General features: G+C 37.8%; 1 protein-coding gene across 6 annotated transcripts in view; it reads right to left on the reverse strand.

The window, feature by feature from the left end:
• Positions 1 to 206: 206 nt before the first annotated feature.
• The window catches only part of PRPF40A (pre-mRNA processing factor 40 homolog A), a 48715-nt gene continuing 26493 nt past the window's right edge, over positions 207 to 22428 (reverse strand). For 2 of the 6 annotated variants that reach the window (XM_065413805.1, XM_065413802.1), the window contains exons 14-26: positions 20098 to 20206; positions 17821 to 17971; positions 15568 to 15701; positions 15056 to 15170; positions 14802 to 14905; positions 14504 to 14620; positions 13525 to 13662; positions 11461 to 11556; positions 10527 to 10613; positions 10338 to 10434; positions 10179 to 10240; positions 6422 to 6556; positions 207 to 2931 (exon numbers count right to left, since the gene is read on the reverse strand). In XM_065413805.1, the coding sequence (XP_065269877.1) occupies positions 2839 to 2931; positions 6422 to 6556; positions 10179 to 10240; positions 10338 to 10434; positions 10527 to 10613; positions 11461 to 11556; positions 13525 to 13662; positions 14504 to 14620; positions 14802 to 14905; positions 15056 to 15170; positions 15568 to 15701; positions 17821 to 17971; positions 20098 to 20206 (1438 nt within the window). In that variant the 3' untranslated portion in view covers positions 207 to 2838. Of the gene's footprint in view, positions 2932 to 6421; positions 6557 to 10178; positions 10241 to 10337; positions 10435 to 10526; positions 10614 to 11460; positions 11557 to 13524; positions 13663 to 14503; positions 14621 to 14801; positions 14906 to 15013; positions 15171 to 15567; positions 15702 to 17820; positions 17972 to 20097; positions 20207 to 22428 lie in introns of all 6 variants that reach the window. The other 4 variants (XM_065413799.1, XM_065413800.1, XM_065413803.1 and 1 more) reach the window with 3 other exon arrangements.

Genomic DNA, 22428 nt, shown 5'->3' on the forward strand with positions numbered 1-22428 from the left:
ACTTTCAATCCAACCTGAGCATTGTGCAAAAGAGACAAATAGCAAATCAAACACTGATTAGTATTTTAAACATTCTTTGTTTTAGTAATCAATAGCATTATTAATAAAAGGAAAACTAAATTTATTTTGCCAGTAATCCCTTTAATTTCAAGACAACTACAGAATCTGAAATCAAGGGGTTGTGGTGCCTTTTGAGAAGGAAAAAGACAGACTGAATTTTGTTGTTGCTGTTTGAGTAGATAGAAATACCCAGGGGCAGAACACTTCCTATCACACAAGGAAGGAGCAGTCCCATCCATTGAAAAACATGAGGCTGCAAAAGTTTTTTTGAGGGAGGGAGGAGAAAAATACTTTTTTCCTCAAGATTAGAAAACAAGCTGTGTCTTGCCAAAACAGATTTAAATGAGATTGTATTTCCTATTGGGATGGTTTTTGCAAGATCTGATTGAGAAATACAAAAGAGATACATTCCATTAGAATAATTTACAGTTACATTTTTTATTTTTAATGGAAAAATAAAGACAAACCTTTTAAAAGTAATATTTACTTAGAAACATGTTTCTTCATGTAAATTATGCTAGGCAATAAAAGTATTTTACACAAATTCTAATGTGTTTTCAAAACCATTATTACCTGTCAAAAATTCTAAACTAATTTGCTACCTTTAAACATTTCCTCAAATCTCTGTCAATGTAAAACCAAATATTAGACATGATGAAGTGTGTACTGCGTACTATCACCCCCAAATTGTGTGTTTGGTTTTGTTTTTCACTATAGAGTTAACCTAATTGCTACAATACCAATGTATTTGCTTTTTTAAAATATAAACACAGGGAAGTGAATTTTACAAGGTTAGCAAAATATATATATTTAAAATCTAACTGATTTTATATAGCCATATACCCATGATCAGCACTCAATTCCTGACACACAGACTAACCTGCAACTTTCCACACTTTGGATAGTTGCTGGGCATGGTGCAGAAATATGGAACAGTCCCACTGCCAACACTTTAGTTCATTTGCAGTTTTTTGGATATTTAGCATGAAACATTTTATTATATATAAAATACAATTTATTAGAATTCTTTACCTCAAACCCTACCTTGGCAAAAGTCGTATAAGGTATTCTTCAGTAAGGAGTGATTCACAGGTATGTTAGGTAGTGATGGATGACTAGCATTTGTTATGTTAGATGTGTATACTGAATATTCTTAAATACAAAAACCTGTCATTTCCTTCTGAATATAGCAGACCAAATATGTCTCTCACAAATATTTTCTTTCAATTGAAAAGTTTCAGTCTCAAAGAGCAACCTTAAAAAGTGTGACTCATTTACCCATCCTACTGAAAATATTCTGTGTGAATGCTGCAGTTCTAGGCTTTGATCTTAAATGGGCTTTTTAGGCATTCATGTACTGGTAACGTTTGTCATATGTATTAGAAAAAGGGATTAATACACTGAAAAGGAAGCTAAACTCTGTGCACAGTCTTCAAAATAAAAATTGAGTGAACACATGTTGCTTATTCCATCAATCATAGATAGCAGTTATTTCTATTAGAGCTGTACAGAGTATTTAAAACTAGAAATAAATACCAGTACACGCTAGAGGACAAAATTTAATAATTGATAAAAATGTACAAAAATATTCAAATCAGAAAGGTTTCAGAATGTGTACCACAGTAGTCAATACTTGTCACTGAATAGGGAAAGTAGAACTTTTCCTCAAAGCAAAATTGGTCAGAGGCTACCAAAAGGGGGGTGCGGGGTGGAAGCTGAATTTTTAAAAACAATACTAGTTTTGTTTGTTTGTTTTTTTTTAAAGAAAAGGTTTAGAATAACATTGATCTTCTACATTAATATTGCAACTGCTATTTAAAATTTGGTGGTACATTCTTCAGCAGGTCCTTAAGGCAACATATTGAAATTAATTTATCATTTGATTTTATGTTAAATTTTCTTATCAAGATAAATGCTGAAATAATGCCCTCAGCCATTTTAATATATATGTCAGGTTTTACTTTAATAAAAATGGTGGCTATTTTACAGCAGCGCCCTCTAGTGCCACTGTAATGAAAGGCCTAGCAGATTTCCATCATAAACACCTATTTGTAAGGGTTTAAAACTTTACCATAAAAATTCACTCCAAGATGAAACTTGACATAGAAAGTCTCAGCCAGGAAGTCACATTTTTTGTTTAATACAAATTATCAAAACCATAAGTTTGGCCAGTAATGTAGTGCACAAAAAAAGCAATTTCTGTTTCTGGTGCTTCTCTGTACTACAATAAATCAAGAAATGGATTCATTATTCCCTCTCCATTTCCCTCCTCCTGCCAAAAAAACAAAACAAAACAAAACAAACACACAAAGACAATTAAACCACAAGAAACTACATTTTGAATCTTTCCAAAAAGGAAATTTAGCTGGTCTCCACTGGCCTGTAAAAGCAGGTTTAGCACCTTTCCAGAAAGAACTGTTTAAGACATGGATTGCTAGAAAAGTGCTAATACTTTCCCTGGCCAGAGTAGGCAGGACCCAGAGTCAGAAGTGAAACAACTTCCATTCATCAAAGGGCTCTAGGGTGTACAGAATATATATGCTTCCTAGCAAGTCAAGAACAGAACTTCAACTTTAACTCTGAATTTCCTCTGTTTTTTCTAGATTTGATGCCAGGCCCCATAATGATATTACTTGAATGCATTTTTTTATGCAGTATCATTAAAACCCACTGTTATTTCAACAATGGAACTCAGAATATCAGAACTCATGTCCTGAATTAGACATCAGTTTCTTTTATTAAATCCTACTGTAAATGTATTTGGTATAAATAATGTTCTTATTGATCTTCATCCAGTTGTTCCAAGAGGGTTCTTCTCTGTTTTTCTAATTCCCCTTCGCTCAGTTCACTCCCAGATGTATCCCAATTACCCTGCAAAGAAATGTAACCATTACGACAAGAACACACTGTAATTCACCCACAGCACCTATTGCATGTGTTCCAATACCGCTTTCTGGCCTTCCTTAGGAAATACAGTAACTCCTCACTTAACATCCTCCCGCTTAACGTTGTTTCGAAGTTACGTTGCTGCTCCATTAGGGAACATACTCGTTTAAAGTTGTGCAATGCTTTCTTATAACGTCGTTTGGCTGACTTTACAAGGGAGCATTGCACAAGTTCCTCTTCTCCGCCTCCTCCCCCTACCTTCCTCCCTCCCTCCCAGCGCTTCCCCTGCCGCCAAACACCTGTTTGGCGGCGTTTAGGACTTTCTGAGAGGGAGGAACGGAGGGAGCGAGCAGGGAAGCTGCTCCCTCCCCCTCCCCCCCCAGCAGGCACGGCCACCCAGAACACAGGGGCTTTAGGGGCTCCGGCCTGCAGCTCTAAAGCCCCTTTCGGAATGCGGCCCTGCGAGCACGGGCTGGAGGACTCAGGAGGAGCAGGGGCAGCCGCGCAGCCAGCGGCCGGAGAGAAGTGGCGCTTTCCCCTTCAAAGCCGGCTGGTGAGAGAGGGGGGGAGCAAGCTCCCAGAATTGCGGCCATGGGGGCGGTGCCGCGCTGCGCAGAGCCACCTGCACACCCCCTGCACCAAACAGGAGCTGCCCCAGGTAAGTGCTCTGCACCTTCTGCCTGCCCCAGCCCTGAGCCTCCTACCCCACCCTAACTCCCTCCCAGACCCTGCACCCCCAGCCCTGAGCCCCAGGGGCACCTCCCCACCACAGTACAGTACTGTACAGTATATAATGCCTTTTGTCTGCCCCAAAAAAATTTCCTTGGAACCTAACCTCCCGCATTTAAATTAAATCTTATGGGAAAATTGGATTCATTTAACATTGTTTCACTTAAAGTTGCATTTTTCAGGAACATAACTACTACGTTAAGTGAGGAGTTACTGTATAGCCAGCAAATCAAGGGAATACATTCCATATTTAAAGGAACTGACAAGTGAAGCAATATAACATGAAAACATTTGTTGAATTCTAATCCTACATCCCTCAGAGCAATATGCGATATACTTGTGTGCAACTGTTCTCAGACTATAAGCATCCCAAGGAGGGTCTAACACTAGATTTCTTGTCACAAATTTTTCATAACTGCTACCAATATTGGTAGCAACAGTGAAAGCATTGGAGTAGACAATATTCTAGGTGACAGCTTGTGTTTTAACCACCTTGTTGTCTAACCCTGCTCTGAGCAGGTCTTCACAACATAGTGTTTAGTACTAGACTTGGGCCATAGTTTTCTCCAAAAAATGCAGATTCAGCAACACTAAAACATCTTCCAAATTGATGTCAGTTTCAAATTTTTTTTTTTACTGAAACAGTTTCCAAACAAATAGAAACATTTTTATTTTGACATGTTTGAAACATGTTCTAATTTTTTAGTTCAAAGCAATTTTTCATTTAAAAATTGCCTTTAATTTTATTAAATAAATGACCCTTTAAAACTGTCAAAATCAAAATAAAAAATTTCAAGTTTGTTAAGATAAAATGTTTTATTTCACCCAAAATGATTTCCCCCCCAATTTTTTGATTTGTCAAAAATTGAAGGGAAAAAAAAAGTTATTGCCCAGAAATCTATCCCCCCCCCCCCCCCAGAACTGACAACACCCCCCCACCCCCAAAAAACCCACAAAACTCCACAATCAGTTATTCACACAGCTCTACTGCGAACACCAGCAGCTGTCTGGAGCCCTATCTACATTAATGCATCCACCATTAGTCTACCAGTAGTAACAAGAGTGGGCAATTTTGAGCAAAAAAGCCCAATGTAGACAGGGCCTGACAGATTAGCTACTCTTGGGTCTCTGCTCCCAACATAATATCTCCCACCCCATAGGATGTATGGTTGGATTTTCTGAGGAGCCTAAGAGAGTTAGGTGCCAAAATGGATTGTTCTCTGAGGACACATATCCTAATGAATTACCACGTACTCACCCTTCTCCCCATAGAGAGAGAGTTCTGAGAGACTTCTGCCTGTGAGAGGACTGAACAACAGGGTACAGTTGCAACCTACACACCTCATTGACAGCATTACAAGATGCTCTCTCATGGGAGCCAACAGTGCTGAGCCTGAGAGAATTTCTCATTCAGTTACCTAACTCCCTTAGTCTCTTTAGAAAATCCAGTCTATATATTCTCCAAAATACAAGTTACTCAGAATGGATGCTATAATAAAATGTGGACCCTGCAAGTGCTCTCAACAACCTTCTTTGCCTTCAAAAAGCCCAAGAACCACTTAGCTCCATTAGCACTTTCTTCCACCACTGGTCTAGCTCCAGTGCAGCTCCACCAGTGCTAAATCAACAGTGGGGAAAAGGACAGCTACACCCAGAGATGAAAGATTGCTCCATCAAATCTAGTCTTTGTTGTGTTTTAGTCCAGGGTAGTCAATAGGTGGATGGCGGGCCAAGTCTGGACCACCAAATCCTTTCGAATGGACCGCAAAATCTTTTTTATTTAATTTATCATCATCACAGTCGTTTTTTTTTTTTTTTTTAAATTATTTTCTCAACCTTGACTATACCTTGACCAAGAAATTGGGACCTTGACAAAAAAATAAGTGTTCTACCCCGTTCTAGACTAAAAATCCCATATTGTTTAAATATGAATACAATTGTAATATGTGAGCCATGTGGACTATGGCCCAAAACCCAAATGTTCCTCTACTTTCCTTAAACAGCGTACTTCACTTTCAGTTTTGGGTGGGTTTTTTTACACCATAAATAATCATTAAAATACAGCTTTAAAATGAAAATATGACATCTACACAAAACCACATGCAGAATTACTAAGCTACACAGATCCCAAAACATACACTAATAACAATTTTAAATCTTCTTGGAACATTAGGTCCATCTACAGATAAAAATCACTGTAAATAAATGTGACGTTGCACCCCATAATGCTTTATGGAAATATGCTTATGAAAGTAAATATGACATAACTGGAATATGTTTTATGCTGGATATGCCATGTAACATATCTCTGCAAAGGTTATGATCTACTGAATATATTCATCCTATTTGTATGCATGTATCATTTTTGTATTCCAAGTTATGAATATTGGCTATGTACTTGTTTAATTTTAAGTAGCCTCTGTGAAGCAGTTGGTCAGCTTCCTGAGAAAAGACTATTCTCAGTAAGTGCCCAATCAAGAAATACTTAAGCTAACAATGAACTTGGAGACGCCAATCCACATCTGAGCACACTACATCAGAGGTAGTCTCAGCACATCAGTTGGCAGTCTCAAGGGGGTTTCTGTGATCCAACTCGTCACAATAAATCCTTAGCTTATAAATTAGCAAGCTACTCTTTAATTAGTTGTATATTTTTACGTGGATCTGTAAAGCTACTATATTGTATTTAGCCAAATAAAATAAAAAAAACCTCACAGACAAACAAAATGGAACCAAGAAAGCTTACAGAATCTTTTCCAGGACGTTTTTTAGGAGGAGATTTATGCTTTGATTCCGATCTTTGTCTAGGTCTATCCTTTTCATTCTCTCTCTCTTTTTCTTTTTTATCCTTTTCTCGTTCAGTATCAGATTCTGGTGAATCCTGTGTAAATAAAATGAACAAATGGGAAAAATTCTTAAAGCTTCCAAATATTTATTTTATTAACATGTTGTATAATGTGCACAGTGAGTGTACACACATCTCAGTACAACTAAACTCTGCAAAGCTCCATTATTGGGCTACATATAAGCAAACTGGCTTATTTAACACGTTCTTGTTTAGAACTAACTAACCAAATACCATTAACATGGCAGAAGAAAGCCAATACACAGACAAATGCATACACAAATGATTTAAAAAGAAAGATAGGTAGGCTGACTTCAACTTGAAACATAGCAACAATTAAAATGGGCAGAGGAGAACTTACTCTACTCTTCTGCTTTTTAATCATACATATGAGAGGATTAGGTCACACTAGATCAGTGGTTCCCAAACTGGGGTTCGCGAAATGTTACAGGGGGTTCTCGGGGAAAAAATTTCCTAATGGAGGACAGAGCTGTCCATAGGGACCCCATAGGCCAGCAGCCCAGAGCCCCTGGACTTCCAAGAGCTAAGCAGATCAAAGCAAGCATATCTATCACACTGAGGAGATTTTAACTTCAAGACTCCTTATAAGAAATGGAAAGGGAGGTGGATATTTTTTGCTGTTTTTAAAATTAAATAGGCAGCTAGTGTTCTTCATAATAATTTTAAAAACAGTAAGTTTAAGCTTTGGTGTAACATGCGTTGTTTGCCTGAACTGCTCAAGACCTGAATGCTTGTGTAGGAGGAACTCTGAGTTGGCTTCTTAAATACCTTCATGCTGTTTCACATCTGATACCCCTTGATGAAACATAGGAGCCTTGTCTTATAAACAGGCTTATTCAAAGTGATAAAAGCTATGAAAGTGAGATCTTGGAAGAGTGTTGCGGTTTTCATAATGTAATAAAATACTGTAAAGAATAATAATAATAATAATAATAATAATAAACAGTGTGTAATAAGCATGTCATTAAAAAAATGTGTATTTCCAAGATCACTGCTTTTATAATTTATACTCAGGTAAAGGAGAAAATCCCTGGAAATATTCATTTTTAGGAGGGGGTTTGCGACACTTGACATTTTAGTGAAAGGGGTTCACAGGTTGTTAAAGATTGGGAACCACGGCACTAGACGCTAGAGCCTTGCAGTGGGACTGGGATCCCGCAGGACCCACATAATGCTCTAGATGCTTCCTGACCAATTAGGCATTTATGCAGAAGTCATCTATTCAATTCGGCTTTTGCAAAGGGTTGATGGTATTTCCTGGAATGGGGAATGGCTGGAAAGCCACATCTCTATAGCTAGCTGCTGGCAGAGGTCCTACCTGAATACTCTTGGTGTTTTGTGGTAATAATAATTACACTAGGGTGCCTACAGCCTTGGATAGGAACATTTATTATTTAAATCTAAATAAATAAATACAACTGAAACGTTAAACCAACATTGCTTTCACACTGACCACTGGCCCTCCTGTGGCAGTTAACACATAACGGTCTGACTGTTGTTGAATCACCAGAATTGTATGCCACACACCTTACTCAACAGTGTCTACCCCATATGAGGGCCTCTTGTGAGGGCTACCACTCTCAAAAAAGTACAGCTAAATTTTACAACTTCAGAAAATACAAAAATAAACATAAAAGTACCCTGTGTTTATGTGGCAATGTGACCACCATAATTTATCAGTAAACCCAAACCACTTCCCTTCCCCATGCCAACGGACACTCACCAGTCCTGAATCTTACACAGAAAAAGATAACCTAACAGCTATGTTGTCATTTATTCTATTTGAGTTCTTATACTGCTCCAATCAGCATTGTGTCTGAGCTCTCAAAATAGCTCTGGAACACCGACAGACAAGAGGGAGTGATCCCTGGCATAAGGCAAGAGCAAAAAAGGACTCCCATCTGAGTGCTCCTATGGCTGCCATGACGACAGTCCTGAAAGTGGCCATGGGGGCAATCACTCTAGCAAGATTTACCCTTATAAGCAACTTTAGACCTCATAATACTCAGAACTGAGCCCTCAGAAATGGTTTACTTTAAAGTGGATGTGTGGAGAACAGGACGTTATTGTTAAGCTACCAGTACTCCTCATCTCTCTGGTTTCATGTAATGATATTATAAGGCAATAGGGCTGATTACAAGTACCTTCAAAGATTAAATGAAAAGCAAGAGCATTAAGTGTATTCATTGGCTAGCTCTAGAATAAAAAGTAGGGCTGTCGATTAACTGCAGTTAACTCACACGATTAACTCAAAAAAATTAATCATGATTAATCGCACTGTTAAACAATAGAATACCAACTGAAATTTACTAAATAAATAAACTTTGGATGTTTTTCTACATTTTCAAATATACTGATTTCTATTACAACACAGAATACAAAGTGTACAGTCCTGACTTTATATTTTTATTTTTGATTACAAATATTTGCACTGTAAAAATGATAAACAAAAGAAACAGTATTTTTCACTTCACCTCATACAAGTGCTGCAGTGCAATCTCTTAATCGTGAAAGTGTAACTTACAAATGTAGATTTTTTTTTTTACATAACTGTACACAAAAACAATGTAAAACTTTAAAGCCAACAAGTTCACTCAGTCCTACTTCTTGTTCAGCCAATCGCTAAGACAAACAAATTTGTTTACTTTTACGGGAGATACTGCTGCCTACTTTTGATGACGCTCATTAAAAAAATAATGCGTTAATTAAATTTGTGACTGAACTCCTTGGGGGAGAAGTGTATGTCTCCGGTTCTGTTTTACCCGCATTCTGCCATATATTTCATGTTATAGCAGTCTTGGATGATGACCCAACACACGCTGTTTGTTTTAAGAACAATTTCACAGCAGATTTGACAAAATGCAAAGAAGGTACCAATGTGAGATTTCTAAAAATAGCTACAGCACTTGACCCAAGGTTTAAGAATCTGAAGTGCCGTCCAAAATCTGAGAGGGACAAGGTGTGGAGCATGCTTTCAGAAGTCTTAAGATGTGGAAACTACAGGACCCTAACAACCAAAAGAGAAAATCAACCTTCTGCTGGTGGTATCTTACTCAGATGATGAAAATGAACATGCATCGGTCTGCTCTGTTTTGGATCGTTATCAAGCAGAACCCGTCATCAGCATGGACGCATGTCCTCTGGAATGTTGGTTGAAGCATGAAGGGACATATGAATCTTTAGCGCATATGATATGTAAATATCTTGCAACCCCGGCTACAGCAGTGCCATGCAAACAATGCCTGTTCTCACTTTCAGGTGACATTGTAAACAAGAAGCAGGCAGCATTATCTCTTGCAAATTGTAACCAACCTTGTTAGTCTGAGCGACTGGCTGAAGTAGGACTGAGTGGACTTGTAGGCTCTAAAGTTTTACATCGATTGCACTACGGTACTTGTATTAGGTGAATTGAAAAATACTATTTCTTTTGTTTTTTTCAGTGCAAATATTTGTAATAAAAAATAAACAAAGTGAGCATTGTACATTCTGTGTTGTAACTGAAATCAATATATTTGAAAATGTAGAAAACATCCAAAAATATTTAAATACATGGTATTCTATTATTGTTTAACAGCACAATTAATCGTGCAATTAATTTTTTAATCGCTTGACAGCCCCAATAAAAAGCTGTACTTACAGACTTGTGTCTCCTCTTTTTGTTTTTCTTCTTGTGTTTTTTTGACTTCTTGTAACTTCTCTCTAAAATACATGGAAAAGTAAGTATCAATAAAACATTAAGACCCAACATTATCATGACAAGGCTTGTTTTAACAGAGGAGAGGGGAAAATATCTTACCAGATTCTGCACTGGAAGAACGATCAGAAACTGATCTAGATTCTGAGCGTTGCCTCTTCTTCTTTGAATGGCTATCATCATCATCAGACTCCGAGCCCTTTAAACAACACATTTTGAGTTCAATATTAACCTTGCAAGACAATATGTTGTAAATGTAGCTTTCACATATTATTCTAAGAAGGATCTTACCGAACGGGAGCGAGACCGTTTTCTGTGATGCTTTTTAGACTTTTTAGAATGTTTCTTATTCTTTGAATGATGATGTTGACACTCGTGCTGTGATATAAAATAATCCAAACATTACAATTGTTTTAAAGAATCCGAAGCAAGTTGACCAATTTCTTAGCATCAGTCCAAAAGAGACACTCATGTTCACTGACATCAATTTGTTAAAACAATGTAACATCTGAAATCTTACTGTTTGTAACCTCTCTTAATATGCAACATTACATTTTTTAAAAATTAAATTTAAAGAAACTGCCATTAATGCACCGTTAAAGCTGTAAAATCAAGCATTAAAAAAAGAGTCAGGAATCACTTAGCATCACACTTTGAAGATGGATGGAAATAGCTTCAGTTTTCCATTATGCATGTTTAGTCTTGCATTTTTTAAACATTACTAATTTTAATGCCCTCCCCCTAAATTTGGCAAAGTATGTACTGCTCATTAAGACCTATTTTATGCCAAATTTGAAGTTTCAAAATTCTTGTTTTTAAAATCTCTTAAAAAAACAAAACACCAAATCAAATTTTAATAAAACAAGATGCAGTTTACATCAGCCTAATGAACCATCTGTAGCTTGAGACAGATTGAGTTATAATCCCTTCAAAAATTCAAATTTGCTAAAAAAAATTAATCTCTACACAGTTAAGAAAATTTTAGTCCAAAAGGTAACTATTTTAGAATGTGGTGTATGAAAAGGGAAGTTAGATGAAAACAGCTCAATCACAAATAAAAAAAATAAAACACATGAAAATAGCTTAACCATAATACACTTCACTACTTTCAGACTGAGGCTTTAATATTTGTGTCACAAAATAAGACAGTTCAGTACAGTTTTGGAAAGTTTTTTTTCTTACAAAAACTGCTACAAAAGCGCTATGAAAAAAAATTATAAATTACCTCTAGTACATGTATAAAGTCTTTAAAGATTCTTTTTCTTTCAGATTCTAGAGTGATGTCTTCAAATGCTGGTTCCTTAACAAATCTATCTCTGATCTATATGAAAAGGAACAACACAGAATGAAATACTATTACAAAAAGACAGACACACATATAAGTTTAACAATGAAGTAAAACAAACATGATTTCATAAATGGAAAAACATATTTTACTACTACAGGGTGAATTTACCCCTCACCCCAACAAGTTCATGTATACAATGTGTCCCATACTTTCAAATGTCCAAAGATTAAGATTGTCATATTCAGATAACTACCTATGTTTCTTCCATAAAGTTTAGATTCATTCTCATTTTTTTTAATGGCTATCAGTGAACATCTTTAACAGTTCCCTTCTGCTATGCTTAAAATAAGTAGTGCTCTGACCTCACTTAAAACTTAAGCTCGCTCTCACACACACACACACACAAATAAATAGAAAGTCAGCTAAACACCTCCAAACAATCCATCAATGCATTTTTCCTACATTTTCTTTCCAATCATTCTAAGTGTGTGAAACAGCAGCTCTCTTCTTTTAGCCGTGTCATTGTAGTCAACAATTTGACGAGCTATCATTTGACACACCACTATTAGCTTGAAACACTTATCATACAGCAGATTGTGATATCACTTCACGAACCAGATGTGAAGGAAACAAACTTCATATAAAGAGACAGATATATTGATGATAGAGCGGCAATGGCAAAGGAAATGCAGGGAAAAAGCAATATGATATTTAGCAGGGTTTTGATAAAATATTTAGAAGTTTTCCATATTATTGCAATGGTTCCTCACACTTAGCTATACAACTGATACTTGTTTTCTTATGATTCACCCAGATGTCGCATCCATGTATGCACTAAAAATTATTAAAAGTTGATTAAATAAAGTAACTGAATGCTAAATACAACTTGGAGTGAATTTGTACAACTAATTCTCAGTTAAAGAGCATGCATTTTTGCATACAAGACCTGTCAAAATCTACTCTGTTGCTTGAGATGCACGAGGGCAAAATTGTTGGAAATTTTTAGACAATTTTTGTGCTCCTATCAATGTATCAGGCCAAGTTCTATCATTGATCATGTGCATGCAGTTCACATTGGTTTCAAGGAAGCTGTCTCTTTAGCCAACATCTAAGACCAATTACTTTGGTATTTTGATTCAAAACATATTCTAAAATTGAAGAGCAATGAAACTTTAAATATTCTTTGAAGACACTTTCCATGGCATTTATTACAAATTACATTTACAGCCTAGTTGCTACTTGTATATATTTGAGGAATTTTACTAACCACTTAATAATTAAAGAAGTGTATATTAAAAATATGTTATGTCTGAGTTGAATGAGTATCTATGAACATACTGTATTACGATATTGGAGGAAAAGATACAAGAGGTCACCAGTTGATCCAAAGTGTTTCACCCAACTGTACTCACACTTCTCCTAAATTTTAACTTCAAAACTTTGGGCACTGTATAAATTGCTCAAATATTTTAATGTTTTTCATGACCATATTTACAAATTTTTATAAAAGAGTATGAATAAATGTTGGACGTTACCAGAATGCAACCTATGATGCAGAATAATCAGTTAAATAAAGAGCAAAGTGAACACCTGCTATTAAAACAGATCTACACAGAAGAACTTTCCTGCCAGAAATGTCTTATGAAAATGAAAAAGAGCTACATAATGATCTGCAACTTTTTTGTATAAGTAGCACCAGCACTATAGGATTTTTAAGTACTTATGGTGAACTGCTTGCCTTTCACACCTCGGAACTATATTTTTAGAATAATCATTTCCTCAGTTAAAAATAGTACTGCAAAATAAATTAATTATCTCAATTCAGTGGAAGTTCTTTTAAAAGATGGGACAGAACTATTTTCGTGTGTGTAAGTTATACTGATAGGAATAACACTGAGCTGGAGCCTATGAGATATGACAGTTTATTCATAAAATATCTGCATGCAAACCACACCACTAATAAACAATATTTTTGAGAAGGTGAAAAGTGACAATACATACATCTTCCCAGACAGCATCCAATTCAATTGGGGGCGTAGCTTGTTTTAACATGCTCTTGAATGCAGACTCTTTCCGCTTCATTTTGCGAGCCTCTTCTTTCTCCCGTTCACGTTCACGGGCTTCTGCCTTTTCCAGCAACTACAGAAAGTAAGTCGTGAAATCATTCAAGTGACAGTAACATCCACATAAGTAATGAAGAGTGATAATTAGGTAGCATGCAGTTTTGCCTAAAGTTTTGCCTCAAGATATTTCAACTTTGGTATTTTTTAACCATTTTGTTTGTGCCTATTTACATTATCTGCTCCATTAGTCAACCTTAAATTTTATATTTGTTCTTTTCTCAACGTCTCAAATGAAGTCCATGTCCGACACAATAGAGAATGATTGTTACAACTTGCCAATATTGAATGCAAGTTCATTAGGAAGCATCAGCTTACAACTGCAAAGACATTGTTGAATCCCTACTCTACAGTTGTACTTTAGGATGGGTTCTTTAGATTTTGAACAAGAACTCTGCCTCTCCAATCTGAATTCTCAAAACTGGCAATATCAAGAAACACACCCTTAATCAGCAGCATATTTTACACACTATATTTATTGAAGTACTCATAAAATACACCTAAAATGATGCAGAGAAAATAATATTTCAGTTTCTGAGGGCAAGTCTACTTTACTGCGCTATATGCGCTGCTGTAGCATGTCTGGTGAAGACGCGCTATGCTGATGGGAGAGTGCTCTCCCGTCGGCACAATTACTCCATCTCAACGAGAGGCAGAAGCTATGTCAGTGGGAGAGTGTCTCCACCGACATATCATGGGTTGTGGTTGCTGTGACTTACATCGCGCAGGGGGATGGCTTTTTCAGACCCCTGAGTGATGTAAGATACATCGACTTAAGAGGTAGTGTAGGCAAACCCTGATAAAACAAATTTTTAAAATCAATTTTCTTAATATGAACATATGGGAATGTTAAAACTTACACTATTGAAAGCCAGTTTGATATTTCCAGCATCTAAAGTGGTAGCTCTTTTAGTTGAACTGATGACCGTAACAAAGTCTTCAAAAGTAGTATTCACTTCAACCAGAAATCCTTTATCCTGCAAGAGAGTTACCTCCTTGGCACCAGGTAGGTCAGGAACTCTCACGTTAGCGCTAATGCACACTGCATTAGCGCAACGTGAAATCCCAACTCCCAGAGTCAAAGAGTTACATTATTAGTTTAATAAATTTGAATGATATATTGGTTCCTCTTATTAAGGAAAGCACATTTTTCCTCACCTTTAAGATGTCTTTTATTATCTTCTTTTCATCATGGTAACGTGCTTTCAAATCTTCAACATAAAACTTGAAAAGATCAAGTGCAGTTGATCCTAATGAAAAAACTAGAGAAGTCAAAAGCTAGCTCTAACCAAAGAGCTGCACTTTTTAAAAAATCAATTAGAAAATAAACATCACACTTCTATTTTGCCCCAAATCTATAGTCTCTGTACCTGTATCACTTTCTACATTGTTGGAAGAGGAAGTAGTCTTACCAGGCTGACCAAGCATGTTAGTAAATCTGATGTCAGAACTTATGGTTGGATACAACTCCATCCAGGAAGACATTGAATGTAACTGCCCATGTTCATGTAATTCATCCAAAAATAACTGCAAAATAGGATGGAATAAAAGCGTCCATTTTCACATATTTGAAAATGTGTTTTGCATACTTCATGTTATAATGATTGAAAGAAATACTATTAAAATTGAAACTAATAATTTGTTAAAACACAATTTAAAAAATAATTTCAGGCACAACACCTGCCCCGGCAGTCCCTTATCCCCTCTTCTGACATTCCAATTACATTTTCCTACTTATTAAAATGTGTCACTCCTTTCATTGCTAAATGGGGAAATTGACTTACTACACAGGGGAAATACGTAATTATCAGTATATTTTAGATAGGCCAAGAAAACCTAGTGCCCTTACTTTAAAAAGACTGTATGAAAGTGTCTGGAATATTTGAAAGCTGTTAGATTTTAAAGTTTAAAAAGTTTCACCAACCTGAAAAGATTCTCTATTTTTACGTTGTCGTCGCCTTTCCCTAAGCAAACTCTTCTGTTTTTCTTCTTCCTCTTCTTTTTCCAAAGCCCTGATGTGTTCTTCAAAACAAATCAGTGCATCTTCTTTATCCATATCTAGAAAGGAGAAAAGAAAAGATTTCCGACTGAGAAATTTCTTACCTGATAATTTTCTGTTAGCAGCTTCTCTCCTCATTCATCACTAAAGTGTAATAATGGGAGGGCATTATCCAGTAGTGACGAAAGATAGAAGCTACACAGAAGAATTGGTCTCATATTGAAGGATCCTAGTCATTAACAAATACAGGACTTCCATAAAGAACACTGGGCTGAGGAGAATAGCACTTGTGCTATTGCCCACATTTCCAAAGACAGCCATGAAACAGGGAAGACTGCATAAGGGATATTTGTCAATACTTCAATAAATTCCCAGAACCATGATCATTGAACAATACTGGACAACTGTAGTTGTAGCCATGTCGGTCACAGGATATGAGAGACACAAGGTGGGTGAGGTAATATCTTTTATTGGACCAACTTCCGTTTGTGAGAGAGACAAACTTCCAAGCCACACAGAAGACCTAAAGAAGAGATCTGTGTGGCTCAAAAGTTTGTCTCTCTCACCAACAGAAGTTGGTCCAATAAAAGATATTACCTCACCCACTTTGTCTCTCTAATATGGGACCAACTCAGTCTTCATAGGGAGGCCAGGGTTTGCTTTGTCATGGACAGTAAATTACCTTCTTACACTTTACATTGTGTCTGCACTAGGAGCTAGAGAATGACGCATAGACCGCACTTTCTAGAAAGACATACAAGACACGATCTCGCCCTGGTCTACTTGAGGGCAAGGTATAGGACGTGGCTGCTATACTTGGTATTCATTGTCAACTACAGCTCCAAATCCCAGAGCGGAGAACAACCTAGCAGGGAAGAGGATGATTTGGTCTCGACTGCCTTTCTACTGACATTACAAAAAAGATTATTCATAACATTAGGTGTCCACTTCCCAAAACACTATCTGAACTGAACAGAAATCACCAGGGCCTGATGAAATGCATCCTAGAATACTCAAGGAGGAGATATCTAAGCCATTAGCGATTATCTTTGAAAAGTCATGGAAGACAGGAGAGATTCCAGAAGACTGGAAAAGGGCAAATATAGTGCCAATCTATAAAAAGGGAAATAAGGACAACCCAGAGAATTACAGACCAGTCAGCTTAACTTCTGTACCCAGAAAGATAATGGAGCAAATAATTAAGCAATCAATTTGCAAACAGCTAGAAGATAATAAGGTGATAAGTAATAGTCAGCATGGATTTGTTAAGAACAAACCGTGTCAAACCAACCTGATAGCTTTCGCTGACAGGGTAACAAGCCTTGTGGATGGGGGAAAGCGGTAGACGTAGTATATCTTGACTTTAGTAAACTTTTGATACGGTCTTACATGACCTTCTCATAAATAAACTAGGAAAATACAACCTAGATGGAGCTACTATCAGGTGGGTGCAAAACTGGCTGGAAAACCGTTCCCAGAGAGTAGTTATCAGTGGTTCACAGTCATGCTAGAAGGGCATGAGTGGGGTTCCACAGGGTTCAGTTCTGAGTCCAGTTTGATTCAATATCTTCATCAATGATTTAGATAATAGTATAGCGAGTACACTTATAAAAAGTCCAGAGAAGAGCAACAAAAATGATTAAAGGTCTAGAAAACATGACCTATGAGGGAAGATGGAAAAAACTGGGTTTGTTTAGTCTAGAAAAGAGAAGACTGAGAGGGGACATGATAACAGTTTTCAAGTACATAAAAGGTTGTTACAAGGCGGAGGGAGAAAAATTGTTGTTCTTAACCTCTGAGAATAGGACAAGAAGCAATGGGCTTAAATTGCAGCAAGGGAGGTTTAGGTTGGACATTAGGAAAAACTTCCCAACTGTCTGGGTGGTTAAGAACTGGAATAAATTGCCTAGGGAGGTTGTGGAATCTCCATCATTGGAGATTTTTAAGAGCAGGTTAGACAAACACCTGTCAGGAATGGTCTAGATAATACTTAGTCCTGCCACGAGTACAGGGGACTGGACCTGTCCTATGATTCTAGGATTTCACATAAGTTGCTGGCAACTGGCATTATTTAGTAGTTGCTGAACTGGCAAAAAAAATAAAATAAACTATTTATAATCATCACTAAAGCAGTTCCACACCCTCTTCAAGAGATTCCCACTCCCCCCTACCCCTTACTCTGAAGTTCTTCATCCTCCGCAAATGTAGGATTGTCCATCAGATACTGTTGGGCCTCCGACCAAGTGGTAGAGTATGTTACATTAGCCATGTTGTCCAATATGTTTTTCAAAGCCTCCCAATTCCTCTTTCGTAACTGCTTGGCTTGCTCCTAAAGTGAGTAGTCAGGGCAAAATAAATAAATAAATCAGTCATGCATTAATTTTCCTAAAGTACCACATCAGATAAGATCAAGTATCACCCTCTGATTATATACAAACAAAATGACAAATTTTGGACACATAAACAATAAATAATCTATATAGATTTTAAAATCACTTGACTCCATGGCCATACCACCTTGTCCATAATCTTATCACATTTAGAGCTGGCCAAAACTCAGTTTTCACAGGAAATTTCATTATTTCAAAATTTGCCCGTTTTTCTGATTCAGTGAATAGCAACAGTGAAATTGGAAAGAATCGTATCAATTTCAATCAGCAGCTGCCTGGACTTCTAGGGTCCATGGCAGCTCTACCATGCAGACTGCCTCCGGGCTAGAGACGCCAGACCTTCCAGACTACTGATGATACAGTGGTGGCACTCTTCTTTAAGGTAGGGATGGACGCACACACACAAAATGTTATCTCAGGTTAGCTAACCTGCAACAGTTAACTCAGGTTAAAATAGCAGCGAAGACATAGCAACGCTCCTTTTAAAAATTATATTAGCAGCTCAAATTAAAGCCTATGGGGAATTTGAGATTGAATTTGACGAGTTAAAAGCCAAATCGCTGTGTTTTCACTGCTATTTTAACTCGAGTTAGCTCATGTGGCCTAGCTTACTTGAGCTATGTAGACAGACCCTAAGGCAGAGGTCCCCAAACTGTGGGGCACACCCCTCTAGGGGAGCATCGAGGAACATTCAGGAGGTGGGAAGGGAGCACCACCCAGCCCTGCTGTGGCCCCAGATCTGTTCTGGCCCTGCCCCCTGCCACATTGTGGCTCCACATCTGGCTGGGGCCTGGCTGGCAGCCCCCACAAAGGCCCAGCTACAGCTCCACTCCAAGCCCTGACCACTCTCAGCCCCTGGCCGCGACTCCATTCCCAGCCCAGAAGCAGAGCCACACCTGGCCATGGGCCCAGCTGCTAACCCCCACCAGGGCCAGGCTGCAGCTTCATCCCTAGCCCCGCTCCTGGCCCCATACCCACCCCCAGCCTTGGACCCCTTACCCCTGTCCACGCCGCCCCCCCCTCCAATCCACAGCCCCACTCCGGGGGAGGGACGGGGGGGACGGGAAATAGGGGTAAGAGGGGGGGCGCAACCTTCAAAAGTTTGGGGACCACTGTCCTAAGTGTATATTTACACAGCAGCTGGGCGGTGAATTCCCGGCTCAGGTTGAAGTACATTCGTTAGCTCTAATCGAGCTAACATGCTAAAAACAGCAGTGTGGACGTGACAGCACAAGCAGTAGCTCGGTCTAGCTGCCTGAATACAATCCCACCTGATCACTGCGATACATACTTGGGTGGCTAGCCTGAGCCACTGTGGCTATGTTGCTATTCTTAGCATGCTACCTTAAGCTGAGTTAGTAAATGGGTATCTTGCAGCTTGTGTGTAGACACACTGTAAGAGTGTAAAGAACCAGTGCTGAACCATGGGGCTCACTGTGTTGGGGGAGGAGCTGCTTTGCAGAGCTCTATAACTCCAGGGTTAAGGTCTGTATGCTTGCAAAAAATTTATCAGGCTTTTTGCTGATTATATGTGATCAGAACCTATGTTTAGGGAAATTTCTATCTAAATTCTCCTTACATTTTTAAACTACATATGTTGTTCTTCAGTTTGTGTCTTAAAATGTTGTGCAGTGATAGTATGCACAGTTGAACAGGTGCTGCATACTATATATATAAAATCAGATTTTCAGCTATGTAAACGGAAACATGCAAATTTATACCAGCTGAGGCTCTGGCCCATAATTTGTTTCAATACGTAGTATAGAGTATGATAAAGCACTTTTGAATAAAAGCCATTATATAAATTTATGCAATATCCACATTGAACAGATTGTTCTTTGTGGGAAAATGAAGTTAATAGACTTGCAGTCAGCAAGCCTATTTCAGGGACGTGATAATTACATACTGTACAATGAGAAACAGTTCTAGATGGGGTTTCCTAAGTCACTGGCAAGAGAAAAGTTAGACTCAAAACAACCTAGAAAATTCTTTACTTTCTTCAATAGGTTCAGATTAAATTGTTTTCTCTGAGATAAACCTTGAAAACTAAAAGAAAAATAATTACCTTTTCTTTTTTAGACAGAAAGAACAAGACATCTTCATAAATTTCAAGACGATCACGTTCTGATATTGCATTCCAGACCTCCATCTCACCAAACATTTGTTCAGCTTTTCTGTATATAGGAAAATCCACCAAAAAGAGATATATATACTCACTTACTGGCACATACTGATTTAAATGTAGTGGTGGTAGTCTCTACACAAAGCTTCACATTTTGGCTGGAAACATTTAGGTAAAACTCTCTCTTTGGTCAAGTTGTGCATATTACTTCAAACAGGTTTATTTACTTCCTATGATGGCTCCAAGATCTCTTTCCTGATTAGTTGTAGCTAAATTAGCCCCCATCATATTGTATGTATAGTTGGGGTTATTTTTTCCAATGTGCATTACTTTACATTTATCCACATTAAATTTCATTTGCCATTTTGTTGCCCAATCACTTAGTTTTGTGAGATCTTTTTGAAGTTCTTCACAGTCTGCTTTGGTCTTAATTATCTTGAGCAGTTTAGTATCATCTGCAAACTTTGTCACCTCACGGTTTACTCCTTTCTCCAGATCATTTATGAATAAGTTGAATAGGATTGGTCCTAGGACTGACCCTTGGGGAACACAACTATTTACCCCTCTCCATTCTGAAAATTTACCATTTATTCCGACCCTTTATTCCCTGTCTTTTAACCAGTTCTCAATCCATGAAAGGATCTTCCCTCTTATCCCATGACAACTTAATTTACGTTAGAGCCTTCAGTGAGGGACCTTGTCAAAGGCTTTCTGGAAATCTAAGTACACTGTCCACTGGATCCCCCTTGTCCATATGTTTGTTGATCCCTTCAAAGAACTCTAATAGATTAGCAAGATACATTTTTGGGCAAAAGTCAACATGGTTTCTGTAAAGGGAAATTGTATGTTCTTCTCTGTCTGACAATTTTATTCTTTACTATTGTTTCAACTAATTTGCCCGGTACTGACGTTAGACTTACCGGTCTGTAATTGCCAGGAACCCCACTAGAGCCCTTTTTAAATATTGGGGGAGTGTTTGCTGTAAAATGATCTGGGACTAGTGGTAATGGCTTGGCCTGGATGACTCTGTTTGGGCATCCAGGTGCAGCCCTTAACACCTATGCTACATCACTTGCAATGGCTCCCAATTATTGACTTCCAGATAAAGTTAAACTGGTGCAACTTTGTGGTTGACACTTACATTGATTAAGAGTGCCCCTGTTAAACAGATGTAAGCCATATTTAAAACAATATAAGAGAATAGCCATACAGAAAAGTTGCACTGTTTTAACTCAATTGATACAACACTGCACCTTTAGTTAAACTACAGCAACTTTATATGCACACCAGGCCTTAGTCTGCTACAGCCTGGATTTGGTGATGCTAGGAACTGAATACAAGTCACCTGTTTTAACAGTAGCAGTGTGTGGCAGCACTGAAAGAAGCTAAAGTGTGGATGACTAGTTAGCTGAGGTTTTTGGGGGGCAGGGGGTTATATGGTAATATTGATTACAAGCCTAAAAGACTGACAGGCACAATATACAAATCCCAACTAAATTTAGAATCTTACTATTCTCTCTCTCTCTCTCTCTCTCACACACACACACACACACACACACACACACACACACACACACACACACACACACACACACACACACACACACACACACACACACACACACACACACACACACACACACACACACACACACACACACACACACACACACACACACCACCCCATCCCATTTCAATTCAATTTTAATTCATAAAATACAGGAGGTCAGATTAGAGAATCCAAGGGTGCCTTCTAGCCTTAAAATCTGTATTTTGGCTTCAAAGTTATCAGTACATGGGAATAAACAGGATGAGTACTGATCTCTTTTGGTACTATGCTCCTGTGTAACTATGCAGCCAATAAGGTACACATTTTCACACTTAAACCAAATCCCACTATCTTCACAACTAGCAGAGCTAGAAACTATTTTTAATATACACACACTTAGAGTCTTCAGAACACAAAGTCCTGAAAAGGCTCCAAAATTTAAGACATCTATTTCTCCGATTTTAATTGTTCCTATTAACAAGCAGGGTGCAACAGAGTGAGGGGTGGTGGAGTTAGATTTTGTATTTTTATTCTTACAAGTCCTAGAGAAACAAGCCAATGTAACACCCACACCACTGGAAGACATTCAAGTTTTTTAGTGGTCTACTAACTTGTATTTACTGCTCAAGCAAATATGTTCACCTAAGTAAGAAGTCAGAAGTAAAGAAAGCCTTTGGAATTGAAGTAAGTGTTTAATTAGAACAAGTTAATAGTACCACAGGATT

This window comes from Emys orbicularis, chromosome 11 (genome assembly GCF_028017835.1).
Source record: "Emys orbicularis isolate rEmyOrb1 chromosome 11, rEmyOrb1.hap1, whole genome shotgun sequence".
Taxonomy (NCBI): domain Eukaryota; kingdom Metazoa; phylum Chordata; order Testudines; family Emydidae; genus Emys; species Emys orbicularis.